Genomic DNA, 24,642 nt, shown 5'->3' on the forward strand with positions numbered 1-24,642 from the left:
GAGGTAGCGTTAAGAACAGAGGACTGGGCCTTTTTTGGAATATCCTCACCTGGCCCCCTCTGTTCCTTCTTTTGGAAAAAAAAAAAAAAAAAAACGTGAGGGGAGGATTTCCAGCCCCCCGCTCCCTCCCCTTTTAGTCGCCTTCTACGACACGCAGGGAATACGTGGGAAGTATTCTCAATCCCCTATCCCCAGGGATAAAATATATATATATATATATATATATATATATATATATATATATATATATATATATATTTTCTTTCTTTCTTTTAAACTATTCGCCATTTCCCGCGTTAGCGAGGTAGCGCTAAGAACAGAGGACTGGGCCTTTTTTGGAATATCCTCAACTGGCCCCCTCTGTTCCTTCTTTTGGGAAAAAAAAAAAAATATATATATATATATATATATATATATATATATATATATATATTCGTCATTTCCCGCGTTAGCGAGGTAGCGTTAAGAACAGAGGACTGAGCCTTAGAGATAATATCCTCACTTGGCCCCCTTCTCTGTTCCTTCTTTTGGAAAATCAAATACAGGAGGGGAGGATTTCCAGCCCTCTTTTAGTAGCCTCCTACGACACGCAGGGAATACGTGGGAAGTTTTTCTTTCACCCCTATCCCCAGGGATAGGAGAGAAAAAGGGGAGGGAGTGGGGGGCTGGAAATCCTCCCGTTTTTAATTTTCCAAAAGAAAGAAGAGAGAAGGGAGCCAAGTGAGGTTATTGCCTCTAAGGCTCAGTCCAAGATCGAACCTAGGACCACGCATGCGCGTGGCAGGCGGGAGGGCTACTGCTAGGCTATGATCGCCTCTAATAGGGGAAATGACCATTCGATTACATTGTACTCGAATACCCTTCGTCTCACGGTGGTGAGCAACGGGGTCTACACCGGTCATTTCCCATCATGCTCACACAACCAGCAGATAGCATTTTGCCGAACCTAACTGTATAACACAAAGGTATATGAATACGAACAAATTGCATATGAATTCACACTTTCATGGAACAGTTAGGTATAGTTAGGTGAACAGTGTGAGAAAAACAAGAGAACAAATGGGACCTCCGTAAATTGGACAAATGGGGTGTTGGTGGCAGGCAGAAATGAGGTGAAGAGAAGATGTACTGAGAATTATGAAGAACTGTTGAATGTGCTCTATGATAGGGCGGCAGATGTGAGATATTTTGAACGTAAAGGTATGGGCAGTGAGAAAGTCATGGTGAAAAGAGGGGAGGTAGTGAAAGCCTTACGTAAGTTGTAATGGCATAACGACTGGAGTGGATGGGATTGCAGTTGATTTTCTTGAGAAAGGAGGTTGTTGATTGGGTAGTAGGGATTTTCAGTGGCTAATGATGAGGTGTCTGAGGGTTGGTGGAATGCCTGCGTTGTACCATTGTATAAAGGGAAGGTGGAGAAAAGTAAATCTTCAGATTCCAGAGATATAAAAGTTTGTCAAGAATTCATTATAAGTTGTATGAAAGAGCGGTGACTGAGACGGTGGTGGCATTCTCAGACTGAGGAGTGGGGATACCGTAGCTTCAGGAGTGGTAAAAGATGTGTGGATCAGGTGTTTTCTTTGAAGGGTATGTGTGAGAAATGCCTGGAGAAAATGAAGGCTTGGAAGATGCGTTTAGGAATCTATAGAAACCGTATGCTAGGGTTGATATAGATGGTATGTGGAAGATTTGGGGAATAAATAGCGTGAAAGGAAAACATAGAAGAGTTTTTATCAAGAGAAAGCGTATGTGCGAGAAGGAAGAGAGGAGGGTAAGTGGTCAGCGGCAGCGATGTGAAAGGTCACCATGGCTATTTTATCACGAATGGTGTGGTGAAGGAGGTGAATGCAAAGGTCTTGGAAATCGGAGCAGATCTGCAGTCTGTTTGGGGGTAGGGGGGTCTAGGAAATGAGTCAATTATTTGTTGATGACGCAGTGCTAGTGATGGATTCAGGTGAGAAACCGCATAAGCTGGTGCCTGAGTTTGGAAGTATGTGAAATGAGAAAGTTGAGAGTAAATGTAAATAAAAGCAGGGTTATTAAATTGAGCAGTGAAAAGAGACAAGCAAGTTGGAGTATGAGTTTGAATGAAAAGAACCTGGAGGAAGAGGAGTACTTTAGACACCTGGGAGTGGATATGGAAGCAAATGCAGCATGGGATTGGAAGTGAGCTGTACGTTTGGTGAAGGGGCAAAGGTCCTGGGCACTTTGAGAAATGTGTAGAAAGAGAAGTCACTGTCTTTAAGGGCAAAGATGGTCATGTGTGATGGTATAGTACTTTCATCGGTGCTGTATGGGTGCGAGGTTTGAGCCTTAGATAAGAATGTAAAGAAGAGGATGGATGTGTTGGTACTGAAATGTCTGAGGACAATATGAGGAGGCTTGACCGAGTAAAAAATGATAGGAGTACGTTTAAGAGAGCCGAAGAGGGTGAGCTGAAATTGTTTGGACATATAGAGAGGATGAGTGAGGAGATGATGACTGAGAGAATAATCTTGTCACAGGTGGAGGAAACAAGGAAAAGGGGGAAACCAAAATGGATGTGGAGTGATGGAACAAAAGATCTTTTGAATATTCGAGTCCTAAATATATAAGAGGGTGTGAGGCATGCAAGGGACAGATCGAATTATGTAGGGAGCGACGTGCTGTTAGTGGGCTGAACCGCGGAATATGAAGCGGTCAGGGGAAACCACAGGAAGGTCTGTGAGGCCTGGCTGTGGATAGGGTTCTGTTTCCATTACATTATATATCACAGGCTTGAGAGTGGATGTGAGTGAATGAGGCCATTTCTTTGTTCCTGGCGCTCACTGGCTAACGCGGCAACAACGGAATTTGAACCTAGGACCTTTTGCGTGGAATTCAGGAACGCTAAATGCTAGGATATGATTGCGATCATATCCTAGCAATTAGCGTTCCCGAATACCACGCAAAAGGTCCTGGTTTCGAATCCTGGCTGTTGGAGGGTATTATGTGCGCGTTCATATGCACTATATTCGTGTGTGTGTGTGTGTGTGTGTGTGTGTGTGTGTGTGTGTGTATGTGCGTTTGTATGTGTATGTGTGTGTGTGTGTGTGTGTGTGTGTGTGTGTGTTTGTATGTGTGTGTGTGTATGTGTGTGTGTGTGTGTGTGTGTGTGTGTGTGTGTGTGTGTATGTGCGTTTGTATGTGTATGTGTGTGTGTGTGTGTGTGTGTGTGTGTGTGTGTGTGTGTGTGGCGTAGTTTACTTACGTCCAAAGCAGTACCACTTAGGGAAGGGTACCCGACAGGGTAAGCCCTGGCACTGGTCTCCGGGGAAGGGACCCTTCATCAGCCTCTTGTATACCTCCCAGCTGATGGGGATGGGCCGCATGGTCTTCCCGTCCAGCTTCGCCTTCATCAGTCGTACGGCCACGTCCGCCGGTAGGTTGACCGTGTCTTCCCCATAGGAGGCGGAGAGCACCTGTTGGGGAGGTGTTGGTGGGATTTAGTGGTGGCACTCCTGCTGGGTATATATATATATATATATATATATATATATATATATATATATATATATATATATATATTGAAGCTTATTGATACAGTGGTTAAATTGATGAGAACTGCTATTGACGTTTGTGTAAATAAATTATACATTTCCTTTTTTCCATAGCCAGAGGTTGAACCATTATGTGACATTCTTTTTTTCATTCATTTCAAGCTAGAAGTTTCAGTTTTCTAAATTGTTTCTTACATTTCTCATATGCATATATATGTATGTGTGTGTGTGTGTATATGTGCGTATGTATGTGTATGTGTGTGTATGTGTATATGTATATATATATGTATATTATCCCTGGGGATAGGGGTGAAAGAATACTTCCCACGTATTCCTCGCGTGTCGTAGAAAGCGACTAGAGAGGACGGGAGCGGGGGGCCAGAAATCCTCCCCTCCTTGTATTAACTTTCTAAAATGGGAAACAGAAGAAGGAGTCACGCGGGGAGTGCTCATCCTCCTCGAAGGCTCAGAGTGGGGTGCCTAAATGTGTGTGGATGTAACCAAGATGTGAAAAAAGGAGAGATAGGTAGTATGTTTGAGGAAAGGAACCTGGATGTTTTGGCTCTGAGTGAAACGAAGCTCAAGGGTAAAGGGGAAGAGTGGTTTGGGAATGTCTGGGGAGTAAAGTCAGGGGTTAGTGAGAGGACAAGAGCAAGGGAAGGAGTAGCAATACTCCTGAAACAGGAGTTGTGGGAGTATGTGATAGAGTGTAAGAAAGTAAATTCTCGATTAATATGGGTAAAACTGAAAGTTGATGGAGAGAGGTGGGTGATTATTGGTGCATATGCACCTGAGCATGAGAAGAAAGATCAAGAGAGGCAAGTGTTTTGGGAGCAGCTGAATGAGTGTGTTAGTGGTTTTGATGCACGAGACCGGGTCATAGTGATGGGTGATTTGAATGCAAAGGTGAGTAATGTGGCAGTTGAGGGAATAATTGGTATACATGGGGTGTTCAGTGTTGTAAATGGAAATGGTGAAGAGCTTGTAGATTTATGTGCTGAAAAAGGACTGATGATTGGGAATACCTGGTTTAAAAAGCGAGATATACATAAGTATACTTATGTAAGTAGGAGAGATGGCCAGAGAGCGTTATTGGATTACGTGTTAATTGACAGGCGTGCGAAAGAGAGACTTTTGGATGTTAATGTGCTGAGAGTTGCAACTGGAGGGATGTCTGATCATTATCTTGTGGAGGCTATGGTGAAGATTTGTGTGGGTTTTCAGAAAAGAAGAGTGAATGTTGGGGTGAAGAGGGTGGTGAGAGTAAGTGAGCTTGAGAAGGAGACCTGTGTGAGGAAGTACCAGGAGAGACTGAGTACAGAATGGAAAAAGGTGAGAACAATGGAAGTAAGGGGAGTGGGGGAGGAATGGGATGTATTTAGGGAATCAGTGATGGATTACGCAAAAGATGCTTGTGGCATGAGAAGAGTGGGAGGTAGGTTGATTAGAAAGGGTAGTGAGTGGTGGGATGAAGAAGTAAGAGTATTAGTGAAAGAGAAGAGAGAGGCATTTGGACGATTTTTGCAGGGAAAAAATGCAATTGAGTGGGAGATGTATAAAAGAAAGAGACAGGAGGTCAAGAGAAAGGTGCAAGAGGTGAAAAAAAGGGCAAATGAGAGTTGGGGTGAGAGAGTATCATTAAATTTTAGGGAGAATAAAAAGATGTTCTGGAAGGAGGTAAATAAAGTGCGTAAGACAAGGGAGCAAATGGGAACTTCAGTGAAGGGCGCAAATGGGGAGGTGATAACAAGTAGTGGTGATGTGAGAAGGAGATGGAGTGAGTATTTTGAAGGTTTGTTGAATGTGTTTGATGATAGAGTGGCAGATATAGGGTGTTTTGGTCGAGGTGGTGTGCAAAGTGAGAGGGTTAGGGAAAATGATTTGGTAAACAGAGAAGAAGTAGTGAAAGCTTTGCGGAAGATGAAAGCCGGCAAGGCAGCAGGTTTGGATGGTATTGCAGTGGAATTTATTAAAAAAGGGGGTGACTGTATTGTTGACTGGTTGGTAAGGTTATTTAATGTATGTATGACTCATGGTGAGGTGCCTGAGGATTGGCGGAATGCGTGCATAGTGCCATTGTACAAAGGCAAAGGGGATAAGAGTGAGTGCTCAAATTACAGAGGTATAAGTTTGTTGAGTATTCCTGGTAAATTATATGGGAGGGTATTGATTGAGAGGGTGAAGGCATGTACAGAGCATCAGATTGGGGAAGAACAGTGTGGTTTCAGAAGTGGTAGAGGATGTGTGGATCAGGTGTTTGCTCTGAAGAATGTATGTGAGAAATACTTAGAAAAGCAAATGGATTTGTATGTAGCATTTATGGATCTGGAGAGGGCATATGACAGAGTTGATAGAGATGCTCTGTGGAAGGTATTAAGAATATATGGTGTGGGAGGAAAGTTGTTAGAAGCAGTGAAAAGTTTTTATCGAGGATGTAAGGCATGTGTACGTGTAGGAAGAGAGGAAAGTGATTGGTTCTCAGTGAATGTAGGTTTGCGGCAGGGGTGTGTGATGTCTCCATGGTTGTTTAATTTGTTTATGGATGGGGTTGTTAGGGAGGTAAATGCAAGAGTTTTGGAAAGAGGGGCAAGTATGAAGTCTGTTGGGGATGAGAGAGCTTGGGAAGTGAGTCAGTTGTTGTTCGCTGATGATACAGCGCTGGTGGCTGATTCATGTGAGAAACTGCAGAAGCTGGTGACTGAGTTTGGAAAAGTGTGTGGAAGAAGAAAGTTAAGAGTAAATGTGAATAAGAGCAAGGTTATTATGTACAGTAGGGTTGAGGGTCAAGTCAATTGGGAGGTGAGTTTGAATGGAGAAAAACTGGAGGAAGTGAAGTGTTTTAGATATCTGGGAGTGGATCTGGCAGCGGATGGAACCATGGAAGCGGAAGTGGATCATAGGGTGGGGGAGGGGGCGAAAATCCTGGGGGCCTTGAAGAATGTGTGGAAGTCGAGAACATTATCTCGGAAAGCAAAAATGGGTATGTTTGAAGGAATAGTGGTTCCAACAATGTTGTATGGTTGCGAGGCGTGGGCCATGGATAGAGTTGTGCGCAGGAGGATGGATGTGCTGGAAATGAGATGTTTGAGGACAATGTGTGGTGTGAGGTGGTTTGATCGAGTGAGTAACGTAAGGGTAAGAGAGATGTGTGGAAATAAAAAGAGCGTGGTTGAGAGAGCAGAAGAGGGTGTTTTGAAGTGGTTTGGGCACATGGAGAGGATGAGTGAGGAAAGATTGACCAAGAGGATATATGTGTCGGAGGTGAAGGGAACAAGGAGAAGAGGGAGACCAAATTGGAGCTGGAAAGATGGAGTGAAAAAGATTTTGTGTGATCGGGGCCTGAACATGCAGGAGGGTGAAAGGAGGGCAAGGAATAGAGTGAATTGGAGCGATGTGGTATACCGGGGTTGACGTGCTGTCAGTGGATTGAAGCAAGGCATGTGAAGCGTCTGGGGTGAACCATGGAAAGCTGTGTAGGTATGTATATTTGCGTGTGTGGACGTATGTGTATGCATGTGTATGGGGGGGGGGGGTTGGGCCATTTCTTTCGTCTGTTTCCTTGCGCTGCCTCGCAAACGCGGGAGACAGCGACAAAGTATAATAAAAAAAAATAAATATATATATATGTATGTATGTATGTATATATATATGCCAGTGACTGAAATGACATGGGTAAAGCATGCCTCGGTCAAGACCATCTTGGATGAAAGAAACAACGAAAAGAGAAAGATTTAGCGATTAATTATGATCGCATAAGTGTTTGTAAACTTCACTCATAAAGGAAGAAAGGTTATATGAAGAGAGAAGGAAGAGAATTCCACAGCTCAGCTGGTGAAAGGAAGGAGGTATCATAACGACCAATCCTCGTGTGGCTGATAGTCACACAGAAACAGGGAAGCAGCAGCCAAACGCGAGCTAATGGTCTAAACTTCGGGGTAGACGACGCCTGCAGATAGCTCACGAAACCAATGGCCGAAATAATAGCTGTAAAACAGCGAGCGAGCAGCAACATCGCGGTGTACAGAAAGGGAAAGCTGAGGGGAGGTGATACCAGGAGAATGAATGAGACAGAAGGATTTTGATTCCACTGTACTTAACAGATAAGCGGAGTATGAGCTACCATTGACGTGTGAGCAGTACTCTCCATTAGGACAAATGAGATCTGAAACAGCTGCTCAGAATTTGTGATGTTCATTATGTGGGGTGTCCAGCATAGAGTGGAGATGATGGTTATGCCCAACATCTTTATGTTATTACAGGGTTGAAACTGAAGAATAGGAAACAAATGATTCTTATATATTGGGAGAAATTACATTCTAGTATTAACGAATTGTACAAGGTGACTGTTTCCTGCTCCGTGATGCCGCACAGGTCCGAACTGAGAGAGGAAATATGATCAGTACGAGGTAGAGAGCGAGGATTAAAAGGATGAGAGAAAAAGTGGGCTGAAGACAGTGAAGTGGAATCATTAGCATAATAGTGAATAAGGTTAGGAGTAAAAGAAAGATCATTTACTGAGAGTTTCAAAGACTGGAGATAACAGAAGTGAGAGCAATGGGTCAATAATATTCAGGAGAGTTTGGAACGGGTTATACTTACTTCTGTACTACATCAGTTTTACGGAAATTTATTAGAGATTAAATTTGATACCCAAATAACTCAAAAATCCCCAAGATACACATTGTTCTTACACGCAACTCTTGAGATTTTCAACATTACATTATCGAGGCAGCTGTCTGTCCCTCTCCCCTTTAACCACTTCCTGGATTTGCGCCAGTTGCACCCGCGGCCGTTTTGAACTCGGTTCGTGAAGTGTCCAGAAGCAATTATAGCAAGTCACTTATCTTTCCAGCTTCAGAAGGCCGACGTTATGGCACACGTCTCCAGACTAAGCCTCGTGTCAACTGGTGCGTCGTAGAGTCGGTGTAACGAGCGGTCGAGTCGCCAGTCTCTAACCAGACTATCAATATACAGCCTAGCGAGTCACAGCAACAAGGCAGGCAAGCAAACCTACATGCCTCACAAGAGAAGATAAGCTGCGATCATCACCGTAACCACCACTCACAATAATGATGAGTATCCGGTTCATAAGCGTAGCACCCAGAAAACCCCTAAGTTTGGCAGCCTAGCCTAGCCTAGCAACAGGATCCCGCGCATGATAATCACGGCGCCGCCATGTTTACCTACCTCCCCGGCCAACGGCCAGTGTTGTCGACTGGAGGTCACTCTAATTCGCAGCCTCACACCCGCTGACGGCTGTTGTTAACGAGGCGTTGAACATGTGCTTCCCATTAATTCTCAACCCTGCTCATCCCCCGCTGCCCTACGTACTACCAAGTAGCATGCATCAAACGGCAGACATCCAGGGGCGTCGAGAGCCAGCATGGGTCTCTCTCTCTCTCTCTCTCTCTCTCTCTCTCTCTCTCTCTCTCTCTCTCTCTCTCTCTCTCTCTCTCTCTCCAATATAAGGGGTGCTCAGCAATTCCTTAGGGCACCTTTTCTTTCACCATTTTTTAGCTTTTCTTATCAGCACTAATTCGAAATAAAGATCACGACTGAGGACAAAGAACTCATTTACAAAACAATGGAGAAGTGAGGACAAGGGTTTTCGTTGTACATCTAAAACCGATAAGTGGCGGTCAAGAATCAAACAGCTAACGTACAGGTATGTCGACAGAACCCGAGAACCAAGACAGCAGCAAACCTCTTTGCTCCTACTCTCTCCGGGTCTGGCTATATCTGTGGTTGTGACGCACGAAATCTCCAATTGCCTCAAACATCTGAAGATTCGACGGCAGAAGACAGTGCAGTCTATGGTACAGCCGCCCCTCGTTTCACTACACCTACCCACAGGATGGCTACGTTATCACACAGCTTTCCTTCGTCTTTGATGGAGAGACCAGAATTGAACTGTATATTTCGCACGAGATCTGATCAAAGTCATGTCAGAGGTGAGAATCGTGTTATATAGTTTGCCTCTGACAATGAAAGCTTTTACACGTGTAGCTATTTGGCGTATGTCTGTCTAGGAATCCTCTCGCAGTGTCTCAATCACTGCCTAAAATTCGTGTCATCAGTTTTGAAAATCTACTGGGGAATTCATGTCTCATATCGTCAATATAAGTAATATCCTGCACAAGTTCTATGGAGAAGCCTTATGATATCATACTCGTCGCGGTGGTGGTCTGATGATTCCTAGTATGATAATACTCATTATTTACTGCCTTGAGAGCCAGTCTGTTGTCCATGCGCAAATATGAGTCCCTCTGCTGTCATAAGGTTTACCGGACAGTGTTTGATGTGGTGCGCCATCGAGAGGCATTCTTGATGTCCACGTAAGTCCTAGACATATGCATGACCGAAGATGCCTGTTAGATTCGTGAAACAGTATTGCGGAACACATGCTGTTCTGGGAGCCGAGTTTATTCGTCCAAATATATCACCATTTCTACAGAATCATTGTGTCAACACCACAGATCTCCACGGTGTAATAGTTGGCGTTCTTGAGCGTGACGCATAGGATTGAATCCTGTTTGCGGCAGTCGGCACACGGTCAATCCCGCTGTTTTTTCACCCCGAGGGGTTGGTCGATAACCTGGGTACCTGGTTTAGGTTAGGGGTATACATATACACACACACACACACACACACACACACACACACACACATATATATATATATATATATATATATATATATATATATATATATATATATATATATATATATACATATATATATATTTTTTTTTTTTTTTCTATTTTACTTTGTCGCTGCCTCCCGCGTTAGCGAGGTAACGCAAGGAAACAGACAAAAGAATGGCCCAACCCACCCACAGACACATGTATATACATACACGTCCACACACGCAAATATACATACCTATACATTTCAACGTATACATATATATGCACACAGACATATACATATATACACATGTACACAATTCATACTGTCTGCCTTTATTCATTCCCATAGCCACCCCGCCACACATGAAATAACAACCCCCTCCCCCGCATCTGCGCAAGGTAGCGCTAGGAAAAGACAACAAAGGCCACATTCGTTCACACTCAGTCTCTAGCTGTCGTGTAATAATGCACCGAAACCACAGGTCCCTTTCCACATCCAGGCCCCACAGAACTTCCCATGGTTTACCCCAGACGCTTCACATGCCCTGGTTCAATCCATTGACAGCATGTCGACCCTGGTATACCACATCGTTCCAATTCACTCTATTCTTTGCACGCCTTTCACTCTCCTGCATGTTCAGGCCCCGATCACTCAAAATCTTTTTCACTCCATCTTTCCATCTCCAATTTGTTCTCGCACTTCTCCTCGTTCCCTCCACCTCCGACACATATATCCTCATTGTCAATCTTTCCTCACTCATTCTCTCTATGTGACCAAACCATTTCAAAACACCCTCTTCTGCTCTCTCAACCACACTCTTTTTATTACCACACATCTCTCTTACCCTATTATTACTTACTCGATCAAACCACCTCACACCACATATTGTCCTCAAACATCTCATTTCCAGCACATCCACCCTCCTGCGCACAACTCTATCCATAGCCCACGCCTCGCAACCATATAACATTGTTGGAACCACTATTCCTTCAAACATACCCATTTTTGCTTTCCGAGATAATGTTCTCGACTTCCACACATTCTTCATAGCTCAAAGAATTTTCGCCTCCTCCCCCACCCTATGATTCACTTCCGCTTCCATGGTTCCGTCCGCTGCCAAATCCATTCCCAGATATCTAAAACACTTCACTTCCTCCAGTTTTGCTCCATTCACACTTAACCTCCAAGTTGGCTTGACCCTCAATCCTACTGTACCTAATAACCTTGCTCTTATTCACATTTACTCTCAACTTTCTTCTCTCACACACTTTACCAAACTCAGTCACCAGCTTCTGCAGTTTCTCACCTGAATCAGCCACCAGCGCTGTATCATCAGCGAACAACTGACTCACTTCCCAAGCTCTTTCGTCCACAACAGACTGCATACTTGCCAATCTTTCCAAAACTCTTGCATTCACCTCCCTGACAACCCCATCCATAAACAAATCAAACACCATGGAGACATCACACACCCCTGCCGCAAACCAACATTCAATGAGAACCAATCACTTTCCTCTCTTCCTACACGAACACATGCCTTACATCCTTGATAAAAACTTTTCACTGCTTCTCACAGCTTGCCTCCCACACCATATATACTTAATACCTTCCACAGAGCATCTCTATCAACTGTATCATATGCCTTCTCCAGATCCATAAAGCTACATACAGATCCATTTGCTTTTCTAAGTATTTCTCACATATATTCTTCAACGCAAATACCTGATCCACACATCCTCTACCACTTCTGAAACCACACTGCTCTTCCCCAATCTGATGCTCTGTACATGCCTTCACCCTCTTAATCAATACCCTCCCATATAATTTACCAGGAATACTCAACAAACTTATACCTCTGTAATTTGAGCACTCACTTTTATCCCCTTTGCCTTTGTACAATGGCACTATGCAAGCATTCCGCCAATCCTCAGGCACCTCACCATGAGTCATACATACATTGAATAACCTTACCAACCAGTCAACAACGCAGTCACCCCCTTTTTTGATAAATTCCACTGCAATACCATCCAAACCCGCTGCCTTGCCGGCTTTCATCTTCCGCAAAGCTTTTACTACCTCTTCTCTGTTTACCAAATCACTCTCCCTAACCCTCTCTCTCTGCACACCACCTCGACCAAAACACCCTATATCTGCCACTCTATCATCAAACACATTCAACAAACCTTCAAAATACTCACTCCATCTCCTCACATCACCACTACTTGTTATCACCTCCCCATTAACCCCCTTCACTGAAGTTCCCATTTGTTCCCTTGTCTTACGCACTTTATTTACCTCCTTCCAAAACATCTTTTTATTCTCCTTAAAATTTGATGATACTCTCTCACCCCAACTCTCATTTGCCCTCTTTTTCACCTCTTTCACCTTTCTCTTGACCTCCTGCCTCTTTCTTTTATACATCTCCAACTCATTTGCGTTATTTCCCTGCAAAGATCGTCTAAATGCCTCTCTCTTCTCTTTCACTAATAATCTTACTTCTTCATCCCACCACTCACTACCCTTTCTAATCTGCCCATCTCCCACGCTTCTCATGCCACAAGCATCTTTTGCGCAAGCCATCACTGCTTCCCTAAATACATCCCATTCCTCCCCCACTCCTCTTACGTCCTTTGTTCTCACCTTTTTCCATTCTGTACTCGGTCTATCCTGGTACTTCCTCACACAAGTCTCCTTCCCAAGCTTACTTACTCTCACCACTCTCTTCACCCCAACATTCTCTCTTCTTTTCTGAAAACCTCTATAAATCTTCACCTTCGCCTAAACAAGATAATGATCAGACATCCCTCCAGTTGCACCTCTCAGCACATTAACATACAAAAGTCTCTCTTTCGCGCGCCGATCAATTAACACGTAATCCAGGCCATCTCTCCTACTTACATACGTTTACTTATGTATATCTCTCTTTTTCAACCAGGTATTCCCAATCACCAGTCCTTTTAAAGCACATAAATCTACAAGCTCTTTACAATTTCCATTTACAACACTGAACACCCCATGTACAACAATTATTCCCTCAACTGCCACATTACTCACCTTTGCATTCAAATCACCCATCACTATAACCCGGTCTCGTGCATCAAAACCACTAACACACTCATTCAGCTGCTCCCAAAACACTTGCCTCTCATGATCTTTCTTCTCATGCCCAGGTGCATATGCACCAATAATCACCCATCTCTCTCCATCAACTTTCAGTTTTACCCATATCAATATAGAGTTTACTTTCTTACACTCTGTCACATACTCCCACCACTCCTGTTCCAGGAGTAGTGCTACTCCTTCCCTTACTCTTGTGCTCTCACTAACCCCTGACTTTACTCCCAAGACATTCCCAAACCACTCTTCCCCTTTACCCTTGAGCTTCGTTTCACTCAGAGCCAAAACTTCCAGGTTCCTTTCCTCAAACATACTACCTATCTCTCCTTTTTTCTCATCTTGGTTACATCCACACGCATTTAGACACCCCAATCTGAGCCTTCGAGGGGGATGAGCACTCCCCGCGTGACTCCTTCTTCTGTTTTCCCTTTTAGGAAGTTAAAATACAAGGAGGGGGGGGAGGGGGGCTAGGACGCCATTTGGTAAACATGTTTACCAATATATATATATATATATATATATATATATATATATATATATATATATATATATATATATATATATATATATATATCAGGAAATTTATCCCTGGGGATAGGGGATTAAGAATACTTCCCACGTATTCCCTGCGTGTCGTAGAAGGCGACTAAAAGGGGAGGGAGCGGGGGCTGGAAATCCTCCCCTCTCGTTTTTTTTTTTTTTTTTAATTTTTCAAAAGAAGGAACAGATTGGAGCCAGGTGAGGATATTCCACAAAGGCCCAGTCCTTTGTTCTTAACGCTACCTCGCTAACGCGGGAAATGGCGAATAGTTTAAAAGAAAGAAAAAAGATCAGGAAATGCCTTGATGAACACGTGATGCCAAGATCTGTCCTACCCCAGCGATTGTTGCATCTGTCTGGTCGACCATTTGACGAATTCCAAACATCATTTTAAAGAAATATATTGAATTAAAGAAGATAGAAATGGAGGAGGCTTATCGTATTACAAGACAGAAGAAACGTGCCTTTCAAACGGCTATACCGACATATTGGAAGAACCGGATATTGGACTATTGCTATAATAGATTAAGAAATGAACGCAGTAGGCTACAAATGAAACTGAATTGTAAGTTGGACCATCTTACTGAAAATAGCTACTGGACTAAGAACACGAACCTTTGTTTTGTGATAAACCTGTCCAGTAAACAACTAGATAAGGATTCTTTGCATGCTTTAGGCTATGGATTAAGTTTTGTGTGCTCTAACAGGGAAGCCAGCTGTGTTGCTGTCACAAAGTCTTTTTGCAATTTAGAGAAATACAGTAATTTATCTAATGAGGAAAGTAATATCTGTAATGGTTTAATGTATGCCAATTTGTCAAAACCAGTGGAACCAAATTGCCCTAAAAGATTTATAAGAGCTATTAACACCTTAAAAAACGATAATGATATACATATTACTAAAGCCGATAAGGCGAACACTATTGTAATTATGGACAAAAGTAATCATTTATCTAGAATGAATGACAACATATTTTAAACTCAGTAAGAATCCCCTAGAAGCACTTAATTCCCATTTCAATAAAGAACTGAAGTTGTTGTTGAAAGGTAATGGTTCTCTTATCAAAAGTTTGTCATCTTTGTCCCCTTCATTGCCGTATATGTATGGACTTATCAAAACACATAAGCAAAATTTTCCATCAAGACCTATAGTGAGTTCAGTAGGCTCCATCACATATGAATTGTCAAAATGATTAGGTTCTTTATTAAGCCCTTTAGTGGGTAAGATATCAAATTTTAATATCATGAACATTGAAGATTTAGTTACTAAGCTTAACAATATCGATGTTAATTTTGATTTCTAACTTGTTAGCTTTGATGTTTCCTCACTTTTCACAAAAGTTCCAGTTGATGACCTTTTAGAATATTTATTTGATGTTTTGGATGATATTCCTTTACCTGTTTCAAAGTCTGTTTTCATGGAACTGATGAAATTGTGTATAAAAGACTGTGTATTTCAATTCAATAGAGATTTTTATGCTCAATAATTTGGTGGGGCAATGGGTAACCTTCTTTCACCTGTACTAAGTAATCTTCATGGGGAATTACTAAAGGATATCTTACCTTCTAATGCAATTTGCTTTAGGTATGTAGATGATGTTCTCTGTGTTTGGCCAACAAATGAAAATTTACAAATATCTCTCCCCTTACTTAACAATTTAGTACCTTCCATCCAATTTATTGTAAAAAATGAAAATAATGGTTTGTTACCATTTTTAGATTGCATTATCCATAAGCAAGGAAACAAGTTTAAGTCTAGCATATACAAAAAACCTATCAATGTAAGCTCATATATCCATTATTACTCATCTCAACATGACAGAGTTAAATTATCCTCATTTTAATCTATGTTCCTTAAGGCATTACGTATTTTTATGATGATGATTGATGATGAGTTTGAAAAGATTTATTCTATTGGATCTAAGTTAAAGTACCCCAGATCTTTCATTGATAAATCCCTTGAGTTAGCAAAGAAATCATTTTACAGAGTTGAGCCCAAACCTCCCATTGACACCAAGAATCTTTTAGTTCTCCCTTTCAATAATAATTTTCCTTTACTTCTCATATTGCTTAAATCCTTCAATGTAAATGTTGCCTTCAGCAACAATAATACTACAAATAATATCTTAATCAGAAACTTACCAGAAAATTCTCCTGGGTGCATCTATAAAGTGCCATGTAGAAATTGTGATAAGTTTTATGTTTTGCAGACTGGTAAGGATCTTTCTGTTAGACTTAAGCAACATAAATATAGTATAAGAACAAGTCAAGAATCAAATGCCTTGTTTAATCACGTTAAAAACTATGATCATTGTATTGACTGGAGTAATGCCATCTCGGTTATCCAGTACCATGAGAAATATTGAATCTTCTGTTATTAGATACACGAAGAATTATAATCTTAGTATTAGTGAAGGTCTATACAAATTGGATAATTTTATTGTTAACATTATTTGTAAACAATTCACCTTCTTGTCCGCATAATGAGTTTATGACACGCTCGTTTTCTGTCTTGGACAATCAAATGTGTACCAAATGGCGTTCTAGCTACGTCTCTTCGTTGTATATCAACTGAGATTTATTTCTCTCTTGTGTCTTCCCTGATGATGTGATTATTACACGAAATTGCACTTGGGAACTTATCGTGTTTCATTTTCCCGTGAATTCGTAGAAAAAGAAAAAAAAGAAAATATATATATATATATGTATATATATATATATATATATATATATATATATATATATATATATATATATATATATGTATATATATATATATATATATATATATATATATATATATATATATATATATATATATATATATATATATATCCTTGGGGATAGGGGAGAAAGAATACTTCCCATGTATTCCCTGCGTGTCGTAAAAGGCGACTAAAAGGGAAGGGAGCGAGGGGCTGGAAATCCTCCCCTCTCATTTTTTGATTTTCCAAAGGAAGGAACAGAGACGGGGGCCAAGTAGATATTTCCCTCTAAGGCTCAGTCCTCTGTTCCTAAAGCTACCTCGCTACCGCAGGAAATGGCGAATAGTATGAAAAAAAAAAAAAAAAAAAAAAAAAAAAAATATATATATATATATATATATATATATATATATATATATATATATATATATATATATTATTTTTTATTTTTATTATACTTTGTCGCTGTCTCCCGCTTTTGCGAGGTAGCGCAAGGAAACAGACGAAAGAAATGGCCCAACCCCCCCCCCATACACATGTATATACATACGTCCACACACGCAAATATACATACCTACACAGCTTTCCATGGTTTACCCCAGACGCTTCACATGCCTTGATTCACTCCACTGACAGCACGTCAACCCCGGTATACCACATCGCTCCAATTCACTCTATTCCTTGCCCTCCTTTCACCCTCCTGCATGTTCAGGCCCCGATCACACAAAATCTTTTTCACTCCATCTTTCCACCTCCAATTTGGTCTCCCTCTTCTCCTCGTTCCCTCCACCTCCGACACATATATCCTCTTGGTCAATCTTTCCTCACTCATTCTCTCCATGTGCCCAAACCACTTCAAAACACCCTCTTCTCCTCTCTCAACCACGCTCTTTTTATTTCCACACATCTCTCTTACCCTTACGTTACTCACTCGATCAAACCACCTCACACCACACATTGTCCTCAAACATCTCATTTCCAGCACATCCATCCTCCTGCGCACAACTCTATCCATAGCCCACGCCTCGCAACCATACAACATTGTTGGAACCACTATTCCTTCAAACATACCCATTTTTGCTTTCCGAGATAATGTTCTCGACTTCCACACATTCTTCAAGGCCCCCAGAATTTTCGCCCCCTCCCCCACCCTATGATACACTTCCGCTTCCATGGTTCCATCCGCTGCCAGATCCACTCCCAGATATCTAAAACACTTCACTTCCTCCAGTTTTTCTCCATTCAAACTCACCTCCCAATTGACTTGACCCTCAACCCTACTGTACCTAATAACCTTGCTCTTATTCACATTTACTCTTAACTTTCTTCTTTCACACACTTTACCAAACTCAGTCACCAGCCTCTGCAGTTTCTCACATGAATCAGCCACCAGCGCTGTATCATCAGCGAACAACAACTGACTCACTTCCCAAGCTCTCTCATCCCCAACAGACTTCATACTTGCCCCTCTTTCCAAAACTCTTGCATTTACCTCCCTAACAACCCCATCCATAAACAAATTAAACAACCATGGAGACATGACACACCCCTGCCGCAAACCTACATTCACTGAGAACCAATCACTTTCCTCTCTTCCTACACGTACACATGCCTTACATCCTCGATAAAAACTTTTCACTGCTTCTAACAACTTTCCTCCCACACCATATATTCTTAATACCTTCCACAGAGCATCTCTAACAACTCTATCATATGCCTTCTCCAGATCCATAAATGCTACATACAAATCCATTTGCTTTTCTAAGTATTTCTCACATACATTCTTCAAAGCAAACACCTGATCCACACATCCTCTACCACTTCTGAAACCACACTGCTCTTCCCCAATCTGATGCTCTGTACATGCCTTCACCCTCTCAATCAATACCCTCCCATATAATTTACCAGGAATACTCAACAAACTTATACCTCTGTAATTTGAGCACTCACTCTTATCCCCTTTGCCTTTGTACAATGGCACTATGCACGCATTCCGCCAATCCTCAGGCACCTCACCATGAGTCATACATACATTAAATAACCTTACCAACCAGTCAACAATACAGTCACCCCCTTTTTTAATAGATTCCACTGCAATACCATCCAAACCTGCTGCCTTGCCGGCTTTCATCTTCCGCAAAGCTTTCACTACCTCTTCTCTGTTTACCAAATCATTTTCCCTAACCCTCTCACTTTGCACACCACCTCGACCAAAACACCCTATATCTGCCACTCTATCATCAAACACATTCAACAAACCTTCAAAATACTCACTCCATCTCCTTCTCACATCACCCCTACTTGTTATCACCTCCCCATTTGCGCCCTTCACTGAAGTTCCCATTTGCTCCCTTGTCTTACGCACTTTATTTACCTCCTTCCAGAACATCTTTTTATTCTCCCTAAAATTTAATGATACTCTCTCACCCCAACTCTCATTTGCCCTTTTTTTCACCTCTTGCACCTTTCTCTTGACCTCCTGTCTCTTTCTTTTATACATCTCCCACTCAATTGCATTTTTTCCCTGCAAAAATCGTCCAAATGCCTCTCTCTTCTCTTTCACTAATACTCTTACTTCTTCATCCCACCACTCACTACCCTTTCTAATCAACCCACCTCCCACTCTTCTCATGCCACAAGCATCTTTTGCGCAATCCATCACTGATATTCCCTAAATACATCCCATTCCTCCCCCACTCCCCTTACCTCTATTGTTCTCACCTTTTTCCATTCTGTACTCAGTCTCTCCTGGTACTTCCTCACACAGGTCTCCTTCTCAAGCTCACTTACTCTCACCACCCTCTTCACCCCAACATTCACTCTTCTTTTCTGAAAACCCATACAAATCTTCACCTTAGCCTCCACAAGATAATGATCAGACATCCCTCCAGTTGCACCTCTCAGCACATTAACATCCAAAAGTCTCTCTTTCGCACGCCTGTCAATTAACACGTCATCCAATAACGCTCTCTGGCCATCTCTCCTACTTAAATAAGTATACTTATGTATATCTCGCTTTTTAAACCAGGTATTCCCAATCATCAGTCCTTTTTCAGCACATAAATCTACAAGCTCTTCACCATTTCCATTTACAACACTGAACACCCCATGTATACCAATTATTCCCTCAACTGCCACATTACTCACCTTTGCATTCAAATCACCCATCACTATGACCCGGTCTCGTGCATCAAAACCACTAACACACTCATTCAGCTGCTCCCAAAACACTTGCCTCTCATGATCTTTCTTCTCATGCCCAGGTGCATATGCACCAATAATCACCCACCTCTCTCCATCAACTTTCAGTTTTACCCATATTAATCGAGAATTTACTTTCTTACATTCTATCACATACTCCCACAACTCCTGTTTCAGGAGTATTGCTACTCCTTCCCTTGCTCTTGTCCTCTCACTAACCCCTGACTTTACTCCCCAGACATTCCCAAACCACTCTTCCCCTTTATATATATATATATATATATATATATATATATATATATATATATATATATATATATATATATATATATATATATATTTGATTAGAAAGGGTAGTGAGTGGTGGGATGAAGAAGTAAGAGTATTAGTGAAAGAGAAGAGAGAGGCATTTGGACGATTTTTGCAGGGAAAAAATGCAATTGAGTGGGAGATGTATAAAAGAAAGAGACAGGAGGTCAAGAGAAAGGTGCAAGAGGTGAAAAAAAGGGCAAATGAGAGTTAGGGTGAGAGAGTATCATTAAATTTTAGGGAGAATAAAAAGATGTTCTGGAAGGAGGTAAATAAAGTGCGTAAGACAAGGGAGGAAATGGGAACTTCGGTGAAGGGCGCAAGTGGGGAGGTGATAACAAGTAGTGGTGATGTGAGAAGGAGATGGAGTGAGTATTTTGAAGGTTTGTTGAATGTGTTTGATGATAGAGTGGCAGATATAGGGTGTTTTGGTCGAGGTGGTGTGCAAAGTGAGAGGGTTAGGGAAAATGATTTGGTAAACAGAGAAGAGGTAGTAAAAGCTTTGCGGAAGATGAAAGCCGGCAAGGCAGCAGGTTTGGATGGTATTGCAGTGGAATTTATTAAAAAAGGGGGTGACTGTACTGTTGACTGGTTGGTAAGGTTATTTAATGTATGTATGACTCATGGTGAGGTGCCTGAGGATTGGCGGAATGCGTGCATAGTGCCATTGTACAAAGGCAAAGGGGATAAGAGTGAGTGCTCAAATTACAGAGGTATAAGTTTGTTGAGTATTCCTGGTAAATTGTATGGGAGGGTATTGATTGAGAGGGTGAAGGCATGTACAGAGCATCAGATTGGGGAAGAGCAGTGTGGTTTCAGAAGTGGTAGAGGATGTGTGGATCAGGTGTTTGCTTTGAAGAATGTATGTGAGAAATACTTAGAAAAGCAAATGGATTTGTATGTGGCATTTATGGATCTGGAGAAGGCATATGATAGAGTTGATAGAGATGCTCTGTGGAAGGTATTAAGAATATATGGTGTGGGAGGAAAGTTGTTAGAAGCAGTGAAAAGTTTTTATCGAGGATGTAAGGCATGTGTACGTGTAGGAAGAGAGGAAAGTGATTGGTTCTCAGTGAATGTAGGTTTGCGGCAGGGGTGTGTGATGTCTCCATGGTTGTTTAATTTGTTTATGGATGGGGTTGTTAGGGAGGTAAATGCAAGAGTTTTGGAAAGAGGGGCAAGTATGAAGTCTGTTGGGGATGAGAGAGCTTGGGAAGTGAGTCAGTTGTTGTTCGCTGATGATACAGCGCTGGTGGCTGATTCATGTGAGAAACTGCAGAAGCTGGTGACTGAGTTTGGAAAAGTGTGTGGAAGAAGAAAGTTTAGAGTAAATGTGAATAAGAGCAAGGTTATTAGGTACAGTAGGGTTAAGGGTCAAGTCAATTGGGAGGTGAGTTTGAATGGAGAAAAACTGGAGGAAGTGAAGCGTTTTAGATATCTGGGAGTGGATCTGGCAGCGGATGGAACCATGGAAGCGGAAGTGGATCATAGGGTGGGGGAGGGGGCGAAAATTCTGGGGGCCTTGAAGAATGTGTGGAAGTCGAGAACATTATCTCGGAAAGCAAAAATGGGTATGTTTGAAGGAATAGTGGTTCCAACAATGTTGTATGGTTGCGAGGCGTGGGCTATGGATAGAGTTGTGCGCAGGAGGATGGATGTGCTGGAAATGAGATGTTTGAGGACAATGTGTGGTGTGAGGTGGTTTGATCGAGTGAGTAACGTAAGGGTAAGAGAGATGTGTGGAAATAAAAAGAGAGTGGTTGAGAGAGCAGAAGAGGGTGTTTTGAAGTGGTTTGGGCACATGGAGAGGATGAGTGGGGAAAGATTGACCAAGAGGATATATGTGTCGGAGGTGGAGGGAACAAGGAGAAGAGGGAGACCAAATTGGAGGTGGAAAGATGGAGTGAAAAAGATTTTGTGGGATCGGGGCCTGAACATGCAGGAGGGTGAAAGGAGGGCAGGGAATAGAGTGAATTGGAGCGATGTGGTATACCGGGGTTGACGTGCTGTCAGTGGATTGAAGCAGGGCATGTGAAGCGTCTGGGGTAAACCATGGAAAGCTGTGTAGGTATGTATATTTGCGTGTGTGGACGTATGTATATACATGTGTATGGGGGGGGGGGGTTGGGCCATTTCTTTCGTCTGTTTCCTTGCGCTACCTCGCAAACGCGGGAGACAGCGACAAAGTATAATAAAAAAAAATAATAATATATATATATATATATATATATATATATATGGTTGTTAGAAGCAGTGAAAAGTTTTTATCGAGGATGTAAGGCATGTGTACGTGTAGGAAGAGAGGAAAGTGATTGGTTCTCAGTGAATGTAGGTTTGCGGCAGGGGTGTGTGATGTCTCCATGGTTGTTTAATTTGTTTATGGATGGGGTTGTTAGGGAGGTAAATGCAAGAGTTTTGGAATGAGGGGCAAGTATGAAGTCTGTTGGGGATGAGAGAGCTTGGGAAGTGAGTCAGTTGTTGTTCGCTGATGATACAGCGCTGGTGGCTGATTCATGTGAGAAGCTGCAGAAGCTGGTGACTGAGTTTGGTAAAGTGTGTGGAAGAAGAAAGTTAAGAGTAAATGTGAATAAGAGCAAGGTTATTAGGTACAGTAGGGTTGAGGGTCAAGTCAATTGGGAGGTGAGTTTGAATGGAGAAAAACTGGAGGAAGTGAAGTGTTTTAGATATCTGGGAGTGGATCTGGCAGCGGATGGAACCATGGAAGCGGAAGTGGATCATAGGGTGGGGGAGGGGGCGAAAATTCTGGGGGCCTTGAAGAATGTGTGGAAGTCGAGAACATTATCTCGGAAAGCAAAAATGGGTATGTTTGAAGGAATAGTGGTTCCAACAATGTTGTATGGTTGCGAGGCGTGGGCTATGGATAGAGTTGTGCGCAGGAGGATGGATGTGCTGGAAATGAGATGTTTGAGGACAATGTGTGGTGTGAGGTGGTTTGATCGAGTGAGTAACGTAAGGGTAAGAGAGATGTGTGGAAATAAAAAGAGCGTGGTTGAGAGAGCAGAAGAGGGTGTTTTGAAGTGGTTTGGGCACATGGAGAGGATGAGTGAGGAAAGATTGACCAAGAGGATATATGTGTCGGAGGTGGAGGGAGCAAGGAGAAGAGGGAGACCAAATTGGAGGTGGAAAGATGGAGTGAAAAAGATTTTGTGTGATCGGGGCCTGAACATGCAGGAGGGTGAAAGGAGGGCAAGGAATAGAGTGAATTGGAGCGATGTGGTATACCGGGGTTGACGTGCTGTCAGTGGATGGAATCAAGGCATGTGAAGCGTCTGGGGTAAACCATGGAAAGCTGTGTAGGTATGTATATTTGCGTGTGTGGACGTATGTATATACATGTGTATGGGGGGGGGGGGGTTGGGCCATTTCTTTCGTCTGTTTCCTTGCGCTACCTCGCAAACGCGGGAGACAGCGACAAAGTATTAAAAAAAAAAAAATATATATATATATCTATTGGAGGTTTGTATGTTCTATGAAGGTGCGCGTTTCTGTGCACTACGTTCGTATTCATATACCGTTGTACAGTTGTACAGTTAGGTTCTGTAAAATGCTACCTGTTGGCTATGTGCGCCTGTTGGGAAATGACCAGTGTAGACCCCGTTGCTCACCAACGTGAGACGAAGGGTATTCGAGTACATAGTATTCGAATAGTTATTTCCTATTAGTCAGGCCCATAGCCTAGCGGTTAGCATTCCCGCCTCTTGCACAAGGGTCCCGGGTTCGATCCTGGCTGTTGGAGGTTTGTATGTTCTGTGAAGGTGCGCGTTTCTATGCACTATGTTCGTATTCATATACCTCCGCGTTTGTAGAGTTAGGTTCGGTAAAATGCTATCTGCTGGCTATGTGCCCCTGTTGGGAAATGACCGGTGTAGACCCCGTTGGTCATCAACGTGAGACGAAAGGTATTCGAGTACATAGTATTCGAATAGTTATTTCCTATTAGCCAGGTTAGCGTTCCCGCCTCCTACACAGGGGTCCCGGGTTCGATCCTGGCTGTTGGAGGTTTGTTCGTTCTATGAAGGTGCGCGTTTCTAAGCACTATGTTCGCATGTATATATGTATATGTCTGTGTATGTATATATATGTATACGTTGAAATGTATATGTACCTGTGTGGACGTGTATGTATATACAATTTATGTGGGTGGGTTGGGCCATTCTTGCGCTACCTCGCTAACGCGGGAGACAGCGACAAAGTATAATAAAAAAAAGAATATATATATATATATATATATATATATATATATATATATATTTGGAATAATTTTACATTTTGATAAAGACAGAGTCATGGTGACACAAAATTATTAGAATGTATTCAGGAAATCTTGTAGCGTGAGCACGTCATTGAGCACACGAGATGACGTCAGAGTAACTGGTACACTATCAATACTAAATCTTATCTTCACGTATCGTAAGAAATGGATAACATCAGGTACGACATTGCCGTGTATAGAGGTTAGGTCTGCCTACGTGGCGGCTGGTTTGGTCATATGAAGATCAGAATGGAGACCAGACTCACAGGGGGAGTTACAGTTGTAGAAACTACACAGAGATGAACCATTTCTTGTGGGAAGATACTAGACTGGCGATGATACCATGGTCA

The 24,642-nt window shown here is 42.2% G+C and overlaps 1 protein-coding gene and 1 long non-coding RNA gene across 2 annotated transcripts in view; one reads left to right on the forward strand and one right to left on the reverse strand.

Moving 5' to 3' along the window:
- Positions 1-24,642, forward strand: part of LOC139760483 (uncharacterized) — a 214,206-nt gene that overhangs the window by 95,196 nt on the left and 94,368 nt on the right. The gene's annotated exons all lie outside the window — the stretch shown is intronic.
- Positions 1-24,642, reverse strand: part of LOC139760703 (uncharacterized) — a 44,137-nt gene that overhangs the window by 18,423 nt on the left and 1,072 nt on the right. Inside the window, exon 2 of the mRNA XM_071684267.1 lies at positions 3,230-3,440. Coding sequence (XP_071540368.1) covers positions 3,230-3,440 — 211 coding nt within the window. The remainder of the gene's footprint in view (positions 1-3,229; positions 3,441-24,642) is intronic.

This window comes from Panulirus ornatus, chromosome 37 (assembly GCF_036320965.1).
Source record: "Panulirus ornatus isolate Po-2019 chromosome 37, ASM3632096v1, whole genome shotgun sequence".
Taxonomy (NCBI): domain Eukaryota; kingdom Metazoa; phylum Arthropoda; class Malacostraca; order Decapoda; family Palinuridae; genus Panulirus; species Panulirus ornatus.